Raw genomic sequence first — 24,306 nt, 5'->3', positions numbered from 1 at the left:
ATTTAACATAGGAATAACAATAAAAACGCAACATTTAAATCTCTACATGTTTCTGTTTTTTTATTAATTAAATATGGCTTGCGAGTACAGGAAGCAGTTCTAGGTAAGTTTTAGAGAAGGTAAATGCATATTATTTATTTTTTACCAAAAATACAAATATACAATTTTAAGTTTTTGGTTTATCTAATATGTTTTTGTTTGTTTGCAGCATGAAAAACTACCCCAGAGCTCTTGTCCTCTTCTTGTGTTTGTGAATCCCAAAAGCGGGGGGCTTAAAGGCCGTGATCTTCTCTACAGTTTCCGTAAATTATTGAATCCACACCAAGTTTTCGAATTAACAAATGGGGGTCCCCTGCCTGGGTAGGTTTTTTGTGTTCAAGTAACATTTATTTACACTGAGCTTTTAATAATGTTCTATATTTACATTTCAAAAAAGGATCTTGTGTAAAAGGTTTGTTAATATTTGCTAAAATTGCTGGAAAATAGGGATTTTGTGTGGGCAAAGTTCTCCATTGTCAACTGCGGGCCTCTAAAGTCAAAAGAGATTCAAATTTTCTTCTCATACAATTAGGATTACGAGTTTACATTTTGGAAACCAACTAAATCATTAAATGTAAATGTCCAGTTACACTTAAAGGCCCTCTACTGTCTAGTAGTGGACATTTTTTATCAGATAATGATTGTGTGATTTGTGAGTAAATTATTTATTATTAGGTAGCATGTAAGTTTTTGTTTTGCTTTTTTACTTTTATTTTCTGCAAAGGAATACAGTCATTCGGTACTTAATGTCGGTGTGAGAGCTTAAATCAGTCATAGAGAAAAAAGGGTAATATAAAAAAAAATACTTAAAAATGTACATACATAACAACCATCATAAAAAATGTATACAAATGCTATACAAATGATATTGCTAGTTAATGAGACACCTATTGTGTAATTTTATTAAGGACATGTGTTACTATGCACCTGACGTATTTCACCGTAAATTTCAGAAGACACTAGCAGATTGGATTATTTAACCCTGTAGTAAGACTGAGGAAGAGAAGGAGATACGAGGGGGGGGGGCATTAAGAGGAAAGAAAACTTGCTTCAAAATGTAAATACATGGTAGTGAGATTTCACTACCAAAAAAGTAACACAATTTTATTTATAAAATATAAAATGATGTCAATGGGAAGGTGATTGTTTTTGGCATGTCAACTTTAAAGTACAACAGGGACGCCTTTTATATGTATGGGTTGCGTAAATTCAACAAATACATTTGACAAAGTGGGTACAATATGCAATAAGTATACACATATTCACGCTGCAGGGTAAATATGTCCATTAACATGACATACATGTCGTTTGTTGGTATATAAATATTCACGTTGTTAAATCTATGCTGCCACAAACAATGAACTATGACAAACATATTACCTGGATAAAGAGTGAGTTGATACTGTAAAAAGTATATGTGGAAAAATGTGCAGGAGATAACAGAGGACACCACTTATGGCGAGCAAGATCCTAACTTCTTTATAATTCAGGGTGTATATTGCAAAGAATCAGAAGTAGGGCAATGTTATTGGTAGGGACAGTCAAACATTGGATGTGAAGGCTAAACATTTACATTCAGAAGTTTACTTTGAGATCTGTATGGGGGAAAGTAATGGTCCTTAAGTGGACTTACTTGTTGAATGCAGGTGTATACGCTCTGGAGGTAGCGTATTGTTATCTCTAAAATGAAAAAGAACTTTCATGTGATAGTTTGTCTCCCGTTGGTAAATCCAGAAACATTGCGTAGAGACTTAAAATAGATGTATGCTTACTTTATTCCATGTCCAACAGGGGATATGGTGATGCTAAAGGTAGATTCAATGTATTGATATAGTATTGCCTTATTTCAAGAGTAACAAAGGCGCTGAAGCAACCTGGTGTGCCCCGGGGTACACTGATGATTAATGTAGTTTGTAAAAGTTAGCGATGTTCTTATTTTAATTATAGAGGTAGAACTTCATTAAAATAAGAACATCACTAACTTTCACAAACTACTATAGGATCTTCCTCCTTCTTACTACAGGGTTAAATAATCTTATTTGCTATTGACCCAGAAATGCTGTTATGGCGAAACGCGTTGTAACGCAATATCATTTGTATAGAATTTGTATTTGGTTTTTTTTGTGTTTGTTATGTATGCACTAAGATTACATTTTTAAGTATTTTTATTTACATTACCCCATTTTCTGCCTGGCTGATTTAAGTGCCTATACCAACACATTAATATTGAATACAGTCATACTGACTGGAACATAAGTGGAGCTGTAAATGTGCTGCGCGACGTAGACTAAACGTTGATTATCCTCTCTAACATGTTAAGCAAATAAACCCTAACAAGGCATTTTATTCTTTCCTCTGTAGGTTTAATCAAATTTAAATAAATCAGAAACATTTTAGTCTCAATGGAAAAATCCTCAGTACTAATTTTGTGTCACATGACAATTTTTAGCATACCCTAAAAAAATACAAAGGAGGCAAATGTTTATGTGATTACATATTTCTGAGGCGGGTTTGAGCATTAAGAAGTACAGTGAATTACATTTTCTAATACTGTTATAAAAGGGTTAAATTCACCATAGTAGGTGTAGATTCAACAGTAATTATGCCTAGGTGTGTCTAGTGATAATTTAACTCGGTTATCAATTTGGTTAAATGGTTGATGTAGTAAGTAGGGGGACCATTACTTTTAGGGATTGGATAGTTTTTTCCTTCATGCATATCATTGTTTAAAAACTGCATTTTTGGTCATCTTTGTCTTATAATAAAATGAGTCTAAAAACTTTGTTGAATGTTCCTAAACAGATGAAATGAAATAATAGCTTGAAATGCATAGAACAATGAATAAGAAGTTAGTTGGCAAACACGTCAGCTCTTTAAAGCTCCCTTCTTTTATAACATAGAGAGGAGGGGGTCAGACTGCAGGTACATTACAGGGCTCCGGTGGAATGTTTTTTTTGTGTTCACTGTTTCCATGGCTACTAGGTGGATGATCGACATGGGAAGGACTTCATTTTCCATTAAATTTGATGAGTCAGCAAGTGTGTGGGTGAAATGAAAATGTTTAAAGAAAATTGCTGCTAAAAAAAGAAGATTCCTTTATGTTTTACATCAGGGATTTCCATTTGAAGGCCCCAAGGCAGATGAATATTAATATGGTCCCAGACAGACCTTAATATTCCATACATTCTGTGGCATGCTAGAACTTATTTCATAGTTCATAAATCAGCCTCATAATCTGATACATTGCTGAGACAATTAAATTACAGATTTAAATTTCCTGAAAGTAAAGTTTGAATTACTACATTCACTTTTTTGGTTTCAGTGCAAAAGTATATTACACAATTTATATTGCATTTACCCCTTTTGATTTATTATTATTATCTTTTATTTATATAGCGCCAGCAGTTTGCGCAGCGCTTAATACAATACATATATTCAAGGGGTATGACAAGACGAGAATTGACAGACTAAGACAAACTGATACATTAGGTGGAGAGAGCCCTGCTCGCAAGCTTACAATATTGAGGTCAATGGAAGTACTTCCCTGCCACTGATTGACAGCTTCAAGCAGCCAATCAGTGGCAAGAACTGTTGGATCAGGGAGGAAGAATTAAGACTTAGCAGGATGGCTGCAAATTCTGTGTCATGACATATGAGGTTCACATGAGTAAAAAGATACTATATTGAAAAACAAATGAACAAGTCAGAACTAATTAAGTTTAACACAGTCTGATATTAACACTCTTTAACATGAAGTTAAAGCTACCTTTAAAATGCATGATCCACTTGTTTGTTTAAACTGTGATATATCATTCCAGTAAACTTGGTTTCCTTGTACTCATTTTAGATTCCATACATTCGCTCAGGTCCCTTACTTCCGAGTGCTTGTTTGTGGCGGCGATGGTACAGTTGGATGGGTTCTTGGTGCGTTAGAGGAGATACGGCACAAGTTAGTGTGCACAGAGCCGTCTATAGCTGTCTTGCCACTGGGAACAGGTAAACTCATGAATACAACTCTGTAACAAGTGCATTTGTTTGGAAAAATAAAATTTCTGCTTCTTTCCACACTTAAAAGAAGGTTAATGTTTTCCTATTCTATATGTCTCAAAGGTTCCAATGCAACATAAAGTATATTTGACATGCAAAGTGCAAATTGTTGCTTGTTAAGGTTCTATCATGATTGTCTGCAAGTGCCAAGACCAACAAAATAAGAACAATACTAGCTGTACATTTCACAAGTATCTATACCTTGTAACCTTTATTTATAACCTCGCAGTAGTTGGGTAAAGAGTCAAAAACAGGAAAGAAATGTAAGTGAACATGATAGTGATATCCTTAAAACTGTTCTAAAGGACAGTACACAGTCTTACGCCATGCACAGGTTTTTGGATTGTGATGGACCACTCAATGTAGTGTAATGCCTTCGCTCTTTTATGCTGTGCAATTCTAAATTCTAGTGTTAGAAGGAACGCAGTTATAGTAGAATTCCAGAGGCGTTCCATATAAAAAGTGATTCTAGATTGAAAAGTGTTATCATGATAGAAAACTAAAGAATGTTCCATTCTTTAGGAATATTCTATTGGTTGTAATGAAAATAACACTACTTTATATACATAACCACATATGTATTCATTGGTTTCTGCCACTAAAAAATTAAATGATAGACCATAAATATCTGCATTTTGTAAATATTGAACCACATTTTCTTCAGTGAATACAACTATGGATGCATTTTCAGCTTGTCCTGGTTTTTAACATCCTTTTAAAGTTGCTTTTAAATGCAATAATAGATTAGAGATGCATTGTCAGTCAAATTAAAAAAGACCTTCAACTCAAGAAAGTCAACCCAACTACACAAGTGAAGGCAAGTTGACCCAGAACACCATTAAACTCAGAAGGGCTGTGTCACGGTCAGGACTACTTGCCAAGCCGTGACTGTGTGGAGGGCGTGGGCATGAAGGGGTTAATAGCACCAGGCCTCTGGATTTACTAACTTCACCCCTTAACAAGACATAAGTTACACCAAATTAACCCCCAAATCCTGCCTGTATCCCCCCAGGTAGTCTGCCACCACTCACGATTTTGATACCGGATTCGTGAGAAATCCGAATTAGAACCTCTATCTCTATATATATATCAACCCACCCTGGGCAACCAACATATATATATATATATATATATATATATATATATATATATGTAAAAGGGTGAAGCCGTATTAGTCCAGTAGACACGATGTCAAAAAATAGAGTATTGCAGAGTATGCAGTGATACCTTTTTTATTGGACTAACATAATATTAAAAAGACAAGCTTTCGAGAGTTATCCTCCCTTCATCAGGTCTGAAGCAATACTAATCAACATGATAGAGGTTACAACTTAAAACAAGTGATGGTATAAGGGCGGGGGGGGGGGGGGTTGAGTGGGGTGTCGTAAATAATAGGTCTGGAGGTGAGAAATGCAGAGAGGTAGAGAGATAACCCAGGGACAGAACAAATAAACTTAGGGAACCAATAACCACAGTAAGCCCCTAGTTATCAGCACTGAGAGCTTTATACAAGACACCACTGATTTTCTCAATAAACTGAGCCAAGTTAGTAACCTTCCTGCCAATACAATACTTGCAACCATGGATGTGGAGTCTTTATATAGCAACATCCCCCATAAAGATGGTATTGAGGCCTGCATCAAATTCCTCTCCTCCAGCAATGCCACACAAAAATATGACAGTGAAACCATCGCCAAGCTCATAGAATTTATACTGACGCACAACTATTTCAAGTTCTATGACACTAACTACCTACAAATGACAGGGACAGCCATGGGCACCAAAATGTCACCGCAATATGCCAACCTTTTCATGGCTGACTTGGAACAGAGATTCCTAGCCACTCACCCCCACAAACCGCATAATTATTACCGTTACATCGACGACATCTTCATAATATGGACAGAAGGAGAAGAAAACCTTTTAAAATTCCACGAATCTTTCAATTCATTCCACCCATCTATAAAACTCAAAATGAATTTCTCAAAACACAGTGTGAGCTTCCTGGACTGCCCTATAACGGTCACCTCCGGCTTTCTTCACTCTTCCGTGTATAGAAAACCCACAGACAGGTACAGCTACCTTCACAATTCAAGCTTTCATCCCAAACACACTAAACAAGGTGTCATTTACAGCCAAGCCATAAGATACCACCGTATCTGCTCTGACACTCAGGACAGAGACAAACACCTGGGCAGAGTCATTTCAGAAGAAGGGCTACAAAGAAAAAACTATATCCAAAAAAATTAAATCTTCTGTAAGGACACCACGGGAAAGGCTTCTAGAATACAAAAAAAGGATAACACAAGCAGGATCCCTCTGGTAGTTACCTACAACCCAACTCTTGAGGAAATCCGCAAAATTATTAAAGACCTACAGCCGATATTCTCAGAAGACCCCATACTGAAAAAAATATTCCCTCAGCCCCCAATACTGGCATTCAAACAACCACCAAACCTGAGGAAAAGATTAGTGCGCAGCAAACTGGCCCCAGAACAGAAGCATACACAGAATGGCACTGTACCATGCAACAAATCCCGCTGCAGACTTTGCCAACATATATGTGACAGCAACACAGCCAGTCACAACAACAAAACATACAGCATCAAAGATTCTTACTCATGTACATCGGCAAATGTGGTGTACATGATACAATGCTCTGCATGTGACAAAGGGTGCTACATTGGAGAAACTGGGCTTAAGCTGCACCTTAGAATGAACCTGCACCGAAGCTCCATCAAAAACCATGAGCAAGAAAAATATTGCACCCCGGTAGGACATCATTTCACACAGAACAATCACTCCACCCAAAACCTAAAAATTTAAGTACTCAAAGGAAATTTCAGAGACTCTCAGGAAAGAAAAACATTTGAGATGAAAATGATTACACATTTTAACACCATAAAAGAGGGACTTAATGTGGATTCTGGTTTCCTTACACACCACCAGAACTTCATATGAACTTCATCTAGTTATCCAATGTCTAATTGCTGTTATCTTTGATGTTTTACTGTGGTTATTGGTTCCCTAAGTTTATTTGTTCTGTCCCTGGGTTATCTCTCTACCTCTCTGCATTTCTCACCTCCAGACCTATTATTTACGACACCCCACTCAACCCCCCGCCCTTATACCATCACTTGTTTTAAGTTGTAACCTCTATCATGTTGATTAGTATTGCTTCAGACCTGATGAAGGGAGGATAACTCTCGAAAGCTTGTCTTTTTAATATTATGTTAGTCCAATAAAAAAGGTATCACTGCATACTCTGCAATACTCTATTTTTTGACATCGTAAAACGTAATAACAACAATATGGTAACGTGTTATCCTCTCTTAGGGTTTGTGGATATCGATACTAGAGCCCAAAGACAGACTTAGATTATGAATATTTTAATAACAAAAAGACAAAGATTACACAGTGCCAGAATTACAAAAACAAGACATACAAAATAAAAATAAAACAGCAAACAGTTCTTAAAAACAATAGGACTTAAACACAGGACCCTCACTCACGAGTTTCTCCAATAAGTAGGCCTGTGGGAACTCCTTAAGTCCAGATGGTTTCTTACGATGTTGTTCCGATCAGAGTATATCATGGAGTTCTCCTTTGAGGTCGCTGCATTGTCCCTAAATCAGACTTTTGCAAGCAAACGCCCCTCTGACCACATGACTGATTATATGACACCATCCCCAAGAATCGGGTCCCATCTTTGATGTGCCAATAAGTTATGGTGGGGTAAAGGTGATGGAAACCCCTCCACTTAAGATAGGAATGGAATTCCTATAACTAAGGATCCTTATCTGTTAGGCCATGAATCACCACAGGGGTCCTTTGGGAAGATGACACCCCTAGCCAGAACAGATACAGAGGGCAAGCACAAAAACACATTTACATCAACCTCAGATTAACTCATTGAATGCCTAAACAAAGAAACTAACCACCTCTGCTGGGTTACCCTTCCATGCATCCACTACGTTATATGAGTTAATCATGACAGGCTGCATGAAGGCCAACTCACCCGCTGCCTGACAGTCAACTTAAATATATTTATTAGAAATCTGGATTTCCTAATGACCCTGTTGATCAAAATATTTTAACGTGATATGTTCTTCAGAGTCTAAGACTTCTTTATTCTGAGGTACAATCTCTTGTAGAGCAGACAGCATAACAAAAAAACATTAATCTTAAGAAATACCTTTGTTCCCAATGTACTGTCCCAGCAATTATCAGGTTATTCTGAATGTCGTTCTGTTGAGGCTTAGCCAATGTTACAACATCCTGCAACTAGCTTTATGATCAACACACACCTGCAACTCTAACCACATCCAATACCACATTCTTGGTGTCCAACTCGATAGCAACCTTTGTTTTTGTAAATAGACAAGATACTGTTCATGATTAGTCAAGTGCTGTTATGTAATTTAATGTTAAATCAGTTATGTTAATCTGGAACTTAATTCACAACTCAAGCCTAAATTGAATGGGGAAGCTTGACCTGAGTTTATTTATGTAATGCAATTAAGAGACAGTGCTGTTGGTTCAGCTACACATATTTATTATGTTAGTGTAATCTAAAACCTAGAGAATTATATCCACTTCTATAATATACTTGTATGTATATAATGATGTAATGAGATAATGATTCCTTTCTTTAATTCAGGAAATGACCTGGGAAGAGTGCTTCGATGGGGAGCTGGTTACAGCGGGGAGGATCCATATTCCGTACTTATTTCTGTGGATGAAGCAGAAAATGTTCTAATGGATCGTTGGACCATACTTCTAGATGCTCAAGAGGTTGTTGACTCAATGGAAAATGGCATCTCAGAACCTGAGCCGCCTAAGGTAGCCCCTTTTATATGTATACTTATATTGTAATATCGTATTAAATATATCAATGTATTCACATTTATATTTTGAAAATACACTTAACAGTTACTAGAATATTAAAAATGTATAACAATAAAGCAAAACCAGGACACGTGTCACTTTTTGGGAAAATTCTGTTAAATTCTTACGTTACCGTTTTACATTACATCTTGTAATACAGTTTTTATGGGTCAGTTTAATTCATTCAGACATATTGTATGGATCGGACTTGCTTGCTCCAGAGCCTGGCTTGGCTTCAAGCTATAAATGCTCTTGTGTAGCAGTCACCTGAGTTTGGTTCTATATATTAGTTGTACCATATCTAACACTGTGTTTTTGTTAGATAAGCATTTGACTGTCCCCTGAGCTAGCTACAGTTGTGGGAAAAAGACAGTACATCCTCTTTGAATTCTATGGTTTTACATATCAGGACATAATAACAATCATCTGTTCCTTTAGCAGGTCTAGAAATCAGGTGAATACAAACAACAACACATGACATATTGACATGATATGATTTATTCAACAAAAATAAAGACAAAATGGACACCCTTACTGCTTAAGTAGCAAAGTAGCTTCTGGAGCATTCAGGTGTGTGTTAACACAATGCCAAGGAAGAAAGACATCAGCAATGATCTTAGAGAAGCAATTGTTACTGCTCATCAATCTGGGAACGGTTATAAGGCCATTGCCAAACTAGTTAAAGTCCATCATAATACAATGAGAAAACATTCAAGACAGTTACCAATCTTCCCAGGAGTGGACGTTTCACTAAATTTGCCCCAAGGTCAGACCATGAAATACTTGAGGTACAAAAAAGAGTTACATCTCAGACTCTACAGGCCCCAGTTAGCATGTCAAATGTTAAAGTTCGTAAGAGTACAATTAGAAATAGGCTAAACAAGTATGGTTTGATTCGAAGAGTTGCCAGGAGAAAGCCTCTTCTTCAGCACGGCTTAGGTTTGCAAAGTTGCATCTGAACAATCCACAACACTTCTGGATTAATGTCCGTTGGACAGACGAGACCAAAATGGAGATGTTCTGCTGTATTGCAGATCGCCACATTAGGCAAAAACAAATGCACAGACATCTCTTAACAATTGTCGAGCACGGTGGTGGAGGGGTGATAGTGTGGGCTTGTTTTGCAGTCATTGAGTACACCATGAACTCCTCTGTATACCAAAGTATTCTAGAGTGAAGGCCATCTGTCCAACAAGCTAAAGCCTGCTCAAAATTGGGTCATGCAACAGGACAAGGATCCTAAACACACCAGCAAATCTACAACAGAATTGCTGGAAAATAAAAAAATAAAAATCAAGTCAAAGCCCAGACCTTAACCTGATTGAAATTCTGTGCATTAACAGAGCTGTGCATAAGCAATTGCCTGCAAACCTCAATAAACTGAAGCAACCTTGTAAAGAAGGGTGGGCCAAAATTCCTCCACATTATTGCTGCTAAATGTAGTTCTAAAAGCTATTGAAGAATAAGATGTACTTCACACACGACTTTTCCATTTTGACACACCTAAATGCTCCAGACCAGCAAATTGCTAAAACCTTGGCTTTTATAGGAGGTGGTCACGCTTGCTGATCAATTAATCAAGAGCATTTGATTAGCAGCACCTGTATGCTGCTTAGCGTCTTAATTCCTAGGGAAGCAGTAAGGGTGTACTTAGTTTTTCACACAGGACCTCTAATGAACAGATAATTCTTATTGTGTCCTGATATGTAAAATCATAGAATTCAAAGGGGATGTGCTTTCTTTTTTTTACACAACTGTATTTGTTTGTAGGCAAGTTTGGAATACAAAACAACTTTGCTATTTTTTAATGAATTGGAGTTGAACTGGCTGACATTCACATGATTTGTACCCTACGTGAACAAAATTATTAGGACAATTGATCATTACTGTAACAGTTTCCACCCTTCTTTTGGAGAGTTCATGTGTGATTTTTTGCCCATTCATCCAGTTGAGCATTTGTAAGGTCAGGCACTACTGTTGGTCGAGAAGGCCTGGCTTGCAATCTCCGTTCCAGTTCATGCCAAAGGTGGTTGAGGTTAGGGCTTTGTGTTGGCCAGTCATCCAACTATGTCTTTATAGACCTTGCCTTGTGCACTGGGGCACTGTGATGCTGGAATAGAAAAGGGCCTTCCTCAAACCTTTCCACAAAGCATAGCATTGTCCAAAATCTCTTTGTATGCTTAAGCATTAGGATTCCCCTTCGCTGGAAGTAAGGTGTCTAGCTGAACCCCTGAAGGACAGCCTCATACCATTATCTCTCCTTTCCTGATGGCACAATGCAGTCAAGCAGACTCACTGATCAGACTGCCAAACAGAGAAGCGTGATTCGTCACTCCACAGAACGCGTTTCCATTGCTCCAGAGTCCAGCGGCGGCGTGCTTCACACCACTCGATCCAATGCTTGGCATTATACTTGGTGATGTGAGGCTTGCATGCAGCTGCTTGTCATGGAAACCCTTTCCATGAAGCTCCCACCCCACAGTTTTTGTGCTGGTATTAATGCCTGTGAAAGTTTAAAAGTCTTCAGCATTGGTGAATTTTTTATGCCTTTAGCACTCGGTGACCCAGATCTGTGACTTTGCATGGTCTTCTGCTTTGTGGCTGAGTTGCTGCTTTTCCTAAACGCTTCCACCTTCCAATAATACCACCTACAGTTCACCGCAGAATATCAAGCAGGGATGAAATTGCTAGATATTCCACTTATCTGACTTAATGCAAAGGTGGCATCCTATGATAGTACCACGCTTGAATTCACTGAGCTCTTCAGAACGATCTTTTTTTCCAAATGTTCTTAAACGCAGCCTTCATGGCTAGGTGCTTGATTTTATACACCTGTGGCAATAGGTCTGATTGAAACACCCGAATTAAATAATTAACAGGTGTATCCCCATACCATTGTCCATATAGTTTACTAAACATCCCTTTGTGACCCCCCTGATTGTCAAGGGGTTCACTACTAAAAGGGTTTAGCACATGTACTAGCACCCAGCAATATTCTGTTTCTCTTAATGCTTTTCTAGGATTATGCATTGCAAAAATACATAGATAGTGATGGCAGAAAAGAACCAATTGTCCCATGTAGTCTTTTATCTCCCACACATAAAAACAGAGCTGTGTGATATCGGTGAAGCATATAACAGAAGAATATTCGTTCCAGGAATGCAGTTGCCAAATTACTGTTTTAATACGATCAGAAATACATACAATTATCATATGACTGACATTGCTTCTCTGGTCTTACTTGCCAAAGATGCAATTTTGATATTGCCGTGATTACCTTATGTTTGATATAGCTGTATAGCATATTTACCTATTTTCCTTGCATAGCCATTGGCAGATGCTAAAGAGTGATTTTGAACACTATTTGGTTGCCTTAAAACTGCAATTCTATCCCCGTTAAATACATTTTACCTTAATAACTGCCATAATTACAGTGTATTTCAGTTTTTCTCAGATGCCTATAATTACCTGTGGGAAGAACACTGGCAGGCTTAATATAGAATTATCTCATAGTGAGACATCACACTTATACTAGGATTTCAGCATTGATATAAATCCAAACAATTATAGGCCTTTACATTGACATGTTTTGATTCTGGTGATCACTTAAATCATGCTCATTTAAATTTCAGTACATAATAGTTATAAAGATATGTCTCGCCATTTATTTTCCTGAATGAAGTACCATCAGCAGGTATAACTCCGTGCATTAGTAATTATAACATTAGACAGTTGATTGTAGAGCGTATACACTACACATATACACGTACATATACACTGCATATACGTACATATACACATACACGTAGAGCATATAAGACGATCAGGGCCAATACAAACCATTGTGTGGAAATCTATTTGTAAACAGGACTACGCATAGGACACGTGGCCATGTGTTTAGACTGGAAGAAAGGAGATTTAGTCTAAGGCAAAGGAAAGGGTTTTTTACAGTTAGGACAATAAGGATGGGGAATTCTCTGCCTGTAGAGGTAGTTTTATCAGAGTCTGATCTCAGATGTTTAAACAGCAACTGGATGAATACTTGCAAAAACATAATATTCAGGGCTATAATTTTTAAATTATGGGGAAACAGCTTCTTGATCCAAGGTGAAATCTGACTGCCATTCTGGGGTCAAGAAGGATTTTTTGTTCCTAGTTTTGTTACAAAATTGGAAAAAGCCACAAACTGGATTTTTTATTTTCCTTCTTTTGGATCAACAGCAATTAACAGATGTGGGAAAGGCTGAACTTGATGGACGCATGTCTTTTTTCAGTCTATGTAACTATGAATCATTTCTGCCTGATCCAGCAAAACAAAATAATTAAACTCTCAGGGAAAATGGGGATTTTCTTACATGGGACAATATATCAAGTTAAGGCAGCACATTCATTTTGAAGTGTTTTTTTTTGTCCCTTTGCTTTAGGAAAGTAGGGAGTAGGGAAGTAGGGAATATAACATAATAGAATAATAAAAACTATTTTTTGTAATGAAAATTTAATTAAGATGCATATTCAAATTCATTACTAGCATCTTTACTGGCAATTGAGGAACATTATTCACTTCTGCATTATGCTATAAAACTATCTTATTAAAGTAGATCTAATGGCATATTGTGCCAATACTCCCACTATATATATATATATATATATATATATATATTATGTATATAGTTGTCTATGAAAAGAGAAGTGACAGTGTATCATGAATTGCTGAAAAACATTGGCATGAGATCCTCACCCAGGCTCCCTTAAGTGTCCCTTTAATTCCTTGTTGTTTCTATATCAATAGGATATACTCATATGAGAAGCTGCCCCCCCTCAGCAATATGTATCTTTTTTGTATTTATATGTTGTAAATTTTATTATGTAGCTGTTTTATAGTAAAAATAAATAAATAAATGAAATTATTTTATTAAGTTTCATATGGTTGATATTTGTAAATTTTCTTGCTTGATGCAAAAACTAGTCCAGTAAGTGCTCTTGTCTCAAAAGAGCAATAGTGCCCTCTAGTGTGCTATTTAGGATATGTGGAAATCAATATATATGTAAAACATCTATAGAGTACAGTTGACATGCAATATAATTTACACTAGAGCCGAATACCCAGGCCCTTTTCCCTGGTGTGTGTTCACCAAGACGTCTATTATATTGTGTATGCCTCAATCTGTAATCCCATTTTTTATATTAATGGTGAGTTGTTGCTTGATTAGCTCATAGAACACCTAGCAACATTATTATTTATTTATATGGCATCATTATATTCTGCACTGCTGTACAATGGCTCAGATTTTAATATGAACAATTCAAAACTTTTTTTTTTTCCCTAGATTGTTCAGATGAACAACTATTGTGGTATTGGAATTGATGCTGAACTGAGTTTGGATTTTCATCAAGCCCGGGAGATTGAACCAGGAAAATTTAACAGCAGGTAAATAACTTACAAATAACACGTTATTGTTTTAAGTGTAGTTTGTAAAAGCCGGATTGCTTCATTCACGTAATATTAATAAAGAAAATTGTGTATTTGAGAGGACATTTTGAAGACTTCGATCAGAATTGCTTCTGTGTACAAATACAGCATGTACATATAGTCCGTATGGTCTGTATCATAAAGGACCCTCCCTGGGAAACTTCTCCATAATGTGGGCTGATGTGCTTAATGCATAGATAAGTCAGTAAGGGCTATCAAAACTATTCTTGTGCAGTGGTGGTCAGTGAGATGAAATTTCAACTCTCCTACACCCTCTCCTGCAACTTCCGCGTAAGTAAATAATAACTGATGTGCACATACAGTGGGGCAAAAAAGTATTTAGTCAGCCACCACTTGTGCAAGTTCTCCCACTTACAAAGATGAGAGAGGCCTGTAATTTTCACCATAGGTACACTTCAACTATGAGAGACAGAATGGGGGGAAAGAATACAGGAAATCACATTGTAGGATTTCTAATGAATTCATTGGTAAATTCCTCGGTAAAATAAGTATTTGGTCACCTACAAACAAGCAAGATATCTGGCCCTCACAGACCTGTAACATCCTCTTTAAGAGTCTCCTCTGTCCTCCAGTCGTTACCTGTATTAATGGCACCTGTTTGAACTTGTTATCAGTATAAAAGACACCTGTCCACAACCTCAAACAGTCACACTCCAAACCCCACTATGGCCAAGACCTAAGAGCTGTGGAAGGACACCAGAAACAAAATTGTAGACCTGCACCAGGCTGGGAAGACTCAATCTGCAATAGGCAAGCAGCTTGGTGTAAAGAAATCAACTGTGGGAGCAACTATTCGAAAATGGAAGACATACAGGACCACTGATATTCTCCCTCGATCTGGGGCTCCACGCAAGATCTCACCCCGTGGTGAGCAAAAATCCCAGAACCACACGGGGGGACCTAGTGAATGACCTGCAGAGAGCTGGGATCAAAGTAACAAAGGCTACCATCAGTAACACACTAAGCCGCCAGGGACTCAAATCATGCAGTGCCAGACTTGTCCCCCTGCTTAAGTCAGTACATTTCCGGGCCCGTCTGAAGTTTGCTAGAGAGCATTTGGATGATCTAGAAGAGGATTGGGCGAATGTCATATGGTCCAGATGAAACCAAGGTAGAACTTTTTGGTAGAAACTCAACTTGTCGTGTTTGGAGGAGAAAGAATGCTGAGTTGCATCCAAAGAACACCATACCTACGGTGAAGCATGGGGGTGGAAACATCATGCTTTGGGGCTGTTTTTCTGCAAAGGGACCAGGACGACTGATCCGTGTAAATGAATGGGGCCATGTATCGTGAGATTTTGAGTGAAAACCTCCTTCCATCAGCAAGAGCATTGAAGATGAAACATGGCTGGGTCTTTCAGCTTGACAATGATCCCAAACACACCGCCCGGGCAACGAAGGAGTGGCTTCTTAAGAAGCATTTCAAGGTCTTCAGATCTCAACCCCATAGAAAACCTTTGGAGGGAGTTCAAAAGTCCGTGTTGCCCAGCGACAGCCCCAAAACACCACTGCTCTAGAGGAGATCTGCATGGAGGAATGGTCCAAAATACCAGCAACAGTGTGTGAAAACCTTGTGAAGACTTACAGAAAATGTTTGACCTCTGTCATTGCCAACAAAGGGTATATAACAAAGTATTGATATGAACTTTTGTTATTGACCAAATACTTATTTTCCACCATAATTTGCAAATAAATTCTTTAAAAATCAAACAATGTGATTTATGGACTTTGTTGTCTCATTCTGTCTCTCATAGTTGAAGTGTACCTATGGTACAGGCCTCTCTCATCTTTGTAAGTGAGAGAACTTGCACAATTGGTGGCTGACTAAATACTTTTTTGCCCCACTGTACTGTATATTTTTACAGGTACAAGGTTTATTCCCAACAATTATGCAATATTAAGTGAGTTCACGTTAATTGGTGCTTAACACACTTGTTCTTTTGTTTTTGATACGCTGTAGACTTATTTTAATAAATATTTAATATATTCGATTTTTTTTCAAAGGTTCCACAACAAAGGTGTTTATGTAAAAGCTGGATTGCAGAAGTTAAGTCACAACAGAAATTTGCATAAGGATTTAAAACTTCAGGTTGATCAACAAGAAGTGGATTTACCCAACATAGAGGGTCTTATTTTTCTTAATATTCCCAGGTAAGTAATTCAATAACTGCAGTGGGTTGAATTTGCATTATTTCAGTGTGGAAACTCCAGTTTCAATAAGATTGTCAGTTAAAATGGAAGCCTTCCATTGTATTGATATCCTTGGGAGTTTCTTCTGTCTAGCTTTAGATCCTCCTCACCTGTTGTTTCTGTAAGTGAAATTATTAAATTATATACTACTTGCTATGTCCCGTCTACCCATTGTAAAGTGCTATGGAGTATGATGGTGTTATATATAAAATAAATAATAATAATAATATGCTATGTTGACAATTAAAAGGGCAGAAAGATTGAAATTTGGTGTGTGGTTTTGCCCTTTAAGTGAATTTCTTAAAGGAAACGTATGTTAATGAGAGAACGTTTATATTCATAAATGTCATACCATTAACTGGCCTGTGAAATAATGTGACATTATCCCTTTGTTGGTTTCATCAATCAGTTGTGTGTACATTAAATTTACATATTGATAAATTACCTGTGAAAAAAACCATGCCGGGAATAACATGGTGTAAGCTGAACATAAAGGCAATGTAAAAGACTTTACATTTTTACATTTAAATATTTTAGTATACTCATATGTAGTTTAAGGTTTTTTTCTTTTAAGTGCAAACTTAGGGTAGAAAGCTGTGTCTGGTAAAATACTTGTGACAATTCACATACTTTGTCTACACATGGATACATAATCGAGGGCAGGCACTTTGAAGTTTTTATACCAATGCTGTACCTAAGGTACAAACTAGCACTGGCAATTAAGATATATATATATTAGGGCTGCAACTAACGATTATTTTCATAATCGATTAGTTGGCCGATTATTTTGTCGATTAATCGGATAAAAATAATGAATTTAAACTTTTCCTTTATTTAAAATAATTTAATAAATAAATGATCTTAAATACAAACAGCAGAATAAAAAAAACTTTGATAAAATGCATTTCTTGTCTTCATTTCCCAACCAGCCCCCCCAATTTATGCACATTTGAGCCCAGGCTTGCCACGCTGCTTCCAAATATGCTACTCCACGCTGCCTCCCACATATGCCACGCCACGCTGCCCCCCACATATGCCACGCTGCCTCCCACATATGCCGCTCCACACTGCCTCCCACATATGCCACGCTGCCTCCCACATATGCCACTCCACACTGCCTCCCACATATGCCACTCCACGCTGCCTCCCACATATGCCACGCCACGCTGCCTCCCACATATGCCACGCTGCCTCCCACATATGCCACGCTGCCTCCCACATATGCCACGCTGCCTCCCACATATGCCACGCTGCCTCCCACATATGCCACGCTGCCTCCCACATATGCCACTCCACGCTGCCTCCCACATATGCCACTCCACGCTGCCTCCCACATATGCCACTCCACGCTGCCTCCCACATTATACCACTCCACGCTGCCTCCCACATTATGCCACTCCACTCTACCCCCTCATATGCCACTGTGCCTGATACCCCCTCATATGCCACTGTGCCTGATACCCCCTGATACACCACTCCATCCTCCCCAGACATGCCACACTGCCTCCCAGACATTCCACGCTGCCCTCCCCATATATGCCACTCCACTCTACCCCCCAGATATGCCACTGTGGCCCCAGATATGCCTTATACACCCTGATACACCACTCCGTCCTGCCCAGACATGCCACACTGCCCTCCCCACATATGCCTTATATACTGTATATGCCTTATACCCCCAGATATGTCACTCCGTCCTCCCCAGATATGCCTTATACCCCCTCCCCCCCCCGATATCTCATAGTCCCCTCATAGAGTCACAGACCCATTTGCACTGACACCATACTTTTATAAATAAGTACTCGGTTAATCTTCACTGCCCCCAGGATTTAGATTCCCCTTAGTTTGCCCCCCTTTATCTCTAACTGCACCTTAAGTTAACTTTATTAAATTAATTAAATTAACCCTCAGTCCTCATCATTAAATTAACCCTAAACACCCCATTAACCATAACTACCCCTAAATTAACTCTAAATACCCCATCAAAACAACTACCCTGAATTAACCCTAAACACCCCATTAACCATAACTGCCCCTAAATTAACCCTAAACACCCCATTAACCACAGCATCCCCTAAATTAACCCTAGAGACCCCATCAACCACAACAGCCCCTAAATTAACCCTAAACACACCATTAACCACAACTGCCTCAAATTAACCCCAAACACCCCATTAACCACAGCTGCTCCTAAATTAACCCTAAACACCCCATTAACAATAGCTGCCCCTAAATTAACCCTAAACACCCTATTAACCATAGCTGCCCCTAAACACCCCATTGACCATAACTGCCCCTAAATTAACCCCCACCTCCCCTAACTTTCAGCAGCCCAAATATTAATGTTATACTTACGGTTAGATGAGTGTCACAACCATGTGGTTCTGGAGAAGGAAGGGGGCGGGGCCAGTTGTCACAGTGATTACAGGGAGGGACTGGTAAGTAGGAGCTGCTGCTGTGAGTCACTGAAACGGATTATATAATGAGGGGTATTTTTCAGAGCTCGAAAAAAACTCTAATTTTATAATCGATAAAAATCGATTCAACTAATCGATAATAAAATTCGTTGGCAACGATTTTTATTATCGATTATTATCGATTTTATCGACTAGTTGTTGCAGCCCTAATATATATATATATTTATTTATTTTTACTATTTTTTTTTATTATTATTATTTTTTTTTTTCCCCTGGCAAGTGATTAAGAAAACGCTAATTTGTCATTAAGAAACACTATTTTCTTCCTAGCTGGGGATCAGGAGCTGATCTGTGGGGCTCTGAAAATGACAATCGATATGATAAACCAAGAATTGATGATGGATTACTTGAAGTTGTTGGAGTTACTGGTGTGGTGCACATGGTGAGTCTAAGTGTTCCAGACTACCGGACAGGCCATTTATATCTATTTATGTTAGTTTAAACTGCCCTTAAGTTTGCTCTGTACCCCTGTGTACGGTGTCCCAGTGTTGCCACTTTATAATTAATGTAACATACAATGGTGATTATGTCCATGTCTTAAAGATAATGCAGATTATGTGTCTGCCTGCAAACATATACGCATTGATTTGACAGAAGTGCTGCCATGCTGGTTTGACACTCCAGTGCCACAGATCTCCACCGTTATATATGTTTAAGAAATGTTACAGAAATATATTCAGTGACTCCAGACAGCCGCATGAACAGTATTGTACTTCTTCCTACAGGGCCAGGTACAAGGAGGTCTGCGCTCAGGCATACGGATAGCCCAGGGTTCGTACTTCCGTTTAACACTTCTAAAGCCTATACCTGTCCAAGTTGATGGTGAACCCTGGATCCAGCCACCAGGGCAGATCATTATTTCTGCCGCAGGACCGAAGGTATGATACTCAATAAGTTACACCAACCAACCAGTGGCACGAGAGCTCCTTGCTTGAAATCAATGGGAGCACTTTCTGCGTCATCGAGCCAGTATTGGAGTTGATTGAAGCTTAATACATCCCCGCAAGGAGATGTGTTCAAACGAACACATCTCGTGCATGACAAATAGCTGGGGGTGGAGAAAGAGGCACATGTATATGGTTGATTCGTTTCCAAGAGGGACACCATGAAAATGTAAGGAGGCTATGGAGCTGTAATGTCCATTAAAGTGCATATCGTAGTTGAAGTGTCACTCTAATTTCTCTCTTCAGGAGAGAACTGTGTTGAGCTCTGTATCATTATGCAGAACATGTTTAAATATGATGTAAATTAGCAAGGTGTACAAGGCATATGTTACATTTCTGCAAGGTATATGAATGCCAGGCGAATGTATAAAATTGCTTTACCTGTTTTAAAATATTAACATCCAGTCTAAATATATTTATCAAGGTTCATATGCTGAAGAAGTCTAAACAGAAACAAAAGAAAACCGCATCAAGCTCAAAAGAAACAAAAGTAGAATACGTTACCAGTAATGAAAACGGGAGCTAAGAACAGATGATCCATGAGGAGGACCTCGGTAACCTTACAATAAGACATGGGAACAGCCAGAAAATGAACTGTGTCTGCCTGGCGCGTCTTGTTGGAGAGCTGCTGGGAGCAAAGACTTCTTCCACTCTCTTTAACTCCATTGCTTCTGTAAAGCTAGAGCGCAAAGCTCAGCTTTAATATAGATCAGCTTCCGGTAACAGTTTTGCCTTGAATGTTTTCATGTATGACGTAAGCAGGGCTGTCCCGTCTGTATATCTTGAGACGATTCTATCTTCCTTCTTAACCTGTGAATAAAATAACCTGTCCGCTCATGTGTTAATAGCAAACATACACTTATTAGACGTTTATCAGAGTATAGATTAAGTATCAATGTTAAGTTATAACTTTTTTTTTTTTTTTAGCTTGGTAGTAAAGTTGCCAAGTGAGACTGTGCGTGGAATTTGAGGGGAACTACTGTTGGGTTGTTGTTGTTTGTGTCGGCAATATACAGCTTTCTAAATGACGTGTATTAGTTTAATATATACAGGATGCAGAACACTATATTTTTTAGAAAACATAATTTTTTATACTTTAGGTATAGGTTTGACGTAGAATGTCTTCTGAACAACTCAACATTTTGGGTTCTCAAAAGCTTATTGGTACAGGGCAACAGATTATGAAAGGGGTGAACTAACACTATGCCACAGGTGTTCAGTAGCTTAGTTTCAAAATTTAAATAAAATACTTTGCGTATTTATTTTTATTGTAAGAGGGGTTTCTGACAGCTTTTTTTTTTTCTCTTTTTTTTTTTACTTTAAAATTGATTTTGACATTAGCTCTATTGGTTGTTGTGATACCCAGTTAGATGGGCCCTAACCGTTTTAAGGCATCCAGGTGTCATTTCTTACTGGCTAAAATATCTGAATGTCAATGTATTGTGTAACAACGGACTTCGTGAACATTGCTACTTATTCATTTGTGTCGTTACTGCCACTTCTAGAAGGAGCGCATGATTAAAAGTGATTCTTGGTTGTTTTATAGAATTAGATTAAATCAGCTTTACTGAAATAAGGCATGGTATCATGTCGCCTGGTACCATATTAACAAGATTTGAAGAATCGTATCTTGGTGCAGAATACTATGGGGGGTTATGTGTAAAGATTCTAGTGCAATAGTGGTGAAACTGATGCAATCACCATAGCAACCTATGAAATATCCCTACAGACTGCTCTTCCTTTAAAACACATAAATGTTCTTTATACATAATGCCCAACCAGGTTGATTTGCATGCAAGCCTCAAAACAAGCTGAACACAGACCACCCACTGTACTTGACCACCCACTAGATGTGATTTGCCGCCATCCTAGTTAACCAGCTACAGACCTTAAGACTTTCTCTGTGCCAGCATCCTGGAACTTTCATTGATTCAACATCAGCCAAGCTTATCCTATCATTAAATCCGTGCCAGGTAACCGGCAGACCCTCATTTACTGTCAAAGTACAGTAGTTGTCCGAGAGCATCATGTGATACGTACCCTTTTGGGTATGGCTTGTTTTCTGATGAAATTTGAACAAGCAGTTGGCGTTTATTACTATTATGTGGAAAAGGTTCTATACTGCTTTATAGGTGTAAACTTGTATATATTATAAAGTTGCATGGAGAATCCTTTAAGAATATTAAGGAATTGCTAATAATTCTGCTGCTAAGTACATATAATGTTACTTTTATAAACACCAGGTAACCTCATGGCTACATGTCTTTGTTGTTAGGTTTGTTGTTGTGTTTGTACATAAGTTTGGAAAATTTTCACAGCGTATAAATAATGTAAGAAATAGTTTGTTTTTAATGTATAAAAATAGAAGATCTTTAAGATGCTTGGAACTTACTGTAAAGGTGCTGTTCCAGTTAACAAAATATCAATTGGACTAGGATGATAAGCAAAAAAACTTCAGTTATTTCATTTTTTTCTGAAGGTTTATTTAGAACGCTCTTCAGAAGCGTTTTCCAGTTTCTATAGCAGCAGCCAGTGTTTGCTGCCCTATCACATGAAAATATTGCCAACAATCGTAATGAATTAAAGAATTATGTCTCGCAAGGATTCGGCCATTCTGCAGCACTAGGAATTATGTTTCTAATGTTGCATTTGGTACTAAATCCAGGGAAGTAGGTGGAATAGCACCTTTATTGCTACCAAAATAAAAATGCAGAAAAAAACTCACATTTGGCAGCTCTTTGGTGTTCATTGAGGTCAACTGGGTATCAGGATTATGGAACTGGATTAATTATTTTGTAGTTCATGATTGTGCCGATGGGAAAAAACAGTAATATCTGAATCCTAGTAGTTTTTATTTTCTTTCTTTCACTCAATAGACATTTAATATTTAGGAGACGGTAAAGAGATTTATAAGAAGAAACGTTGGAGGGAGAATGACAAATTTTGAGATAAGGACACAAAAACTGAAGGTAGTGTAGACGTTGCATCATTTTGCCTAGAATGATAGTACAGCTAAGAACCCCCTTCTCTGTATCAGCTCTTTAACACTTTCATGCTCACTCGCACTCTCTACTATCGCATGCACGTGGTGCCAACTACTATCATACCTGTCCTGAGCATTCACCACCCTGACCGGGCCAAGCCAGATGTGATCATGGAGGGCCAGCCTTGCTTAATGAAGTGTACCTGTCCTGAAACATTGGCTCCCTGCCCACTTAGCCAGCTCGCCCCTTGTTTCCACTTCTTTTCCATTTTGCCATGGATTTGCTTAGTAGAAGTATGACCTTCCCTGCAGTAGGTCATTGGATTTGACCCTTTAGAATGCATAGTGAAGTCAGCAAGTAGAAATGTCCAACAGTGTTTTTGGTTGCATATCTTATTTTTATTATCCCTTTGAAATTGGTAATTTCCAGTTTCTTTTAATATCGTAGTTCCCCGTGAATCACTGAGGTTTTCCTGATTTGTGTTGTAAAAATATGATGTTCAGGTTTCTAGTGTGTGTCACATTTATATTTGCACGCAAGAGTAACATATGTTAACACTGTGCATTGTAACAGAATCATGTGGATTTGCATAGGCCAAACAGAGTTATGCCTTCTCCACTATACAATAATCACATTGATTGCCAATGTGCAAACCTTAGCCAAAGAAAAGCCGGTTTTGCAAATGCCCCAAAACACAGCCACTTCATGGGGAGAATGGTGCACAAAAAAATGGAATTGATAGCTGAATTAAAGAGCACTTTAAGCCTACCCAGATTTTAGAAGTATTTATCAAAATTATAGATTGCTAATGCTTTTAGTTTTTTCAGTCAGTTTGTACATGGGTGTAGAAGCTTTACATCAGAAAATGTGATGGGGGCATTTGCGGCAAAACCTTTAATTTACTTCTTTTCAACTTTAGTCTTCCCTTTGTGACGGGTAGTTAGAATGACATTAAACTTTTTTTTTTGACTCCTGAGAAAGTGATTAAGCAAACCTTTCTTAGTTTTGCAAGAATAAAGCTAGTGAACCGGGCATTCTTGTTGTACACAGCTGGCTCCTGTGCGGTCTGAGACTACAGGCTTCTGTAGTGATGACCGGACCACAGGCGGCAGTCAGTATCAGTATCAGCATGTAAGTTAAGGACACTTTTTCATTTTGAACCTCTTTAGGAAACACCTTTACAAACCTTATTTTTAATATAAGGAAGGTTTACTTGATCAATTTCTTATGAGTAAAAAAAAAAAAAA

At 38.1% G+C, this 24,306-nt stretch overlaps 1 protein-coding gene across 1 annotated transcript in view; it reads left to right on the top strand.

Annotated features, from left to right (window-relative positions):
* LOC149285080 (diacylglycerol kinase theta-like) overlaps window positions 1-20,601 on the top strand; it is an 85,141-nt gene extending 64,540 nt beyond the window's left edge. The window contains exons 16-23 of the mRNA XM_089495864.1: window positions 209-360; window positions 3,887-4,035; window positions 8,747-8,928; window positions 14,301-14,401; window positions 16,469-16,615; window positions 19,402-19,513; window positions 19,857-20,009; window positions 20,500-20,601. Of these exons, the coding sequence (XP_089351990.1) occupies window positions 209-360; window positions 3,887-4,035; window positions 8,747-8,928; window positions 14,301-14,401; window positions 16,469-16,615; window positions 19,402-19,513; window positions 19,857-20,009; window positions 20,500-20,601 (1,098 nt within the window). The remainder of the gene's footprint in view (window positions 1-208; window positions 361-3,886; window positions 4,036-8,746; window positions 8,929-14,300; window positions 14,402-16,468; window positions 16,616-19,401; window positions 19,514-19,856; window positions 20,010-20,499) is intronic.
* Window positions 20,602-24,306: the final 3,705 nt, after the last annotated feature.

Source organism: Sceloporus occidentalis, unplaced genomic scaffold, assembly GCF_023333645.1.
Source record: "Sceloporus occidentalis isolate IW3139 unplaced genomic scaffold, rSceOcc1.0.p SCAF_85, whole genome shotgun sequence".
Lineage (NCBI taxonomy): Eukaryota > Metazoa > Chordata > Lepidosauria > Squamata > Phrynosomatidae > Sceloporus > Sceloporus occidentalis.
This window is presented reverse-complemented; position numbering and strand designations above follow the sequence as displayed.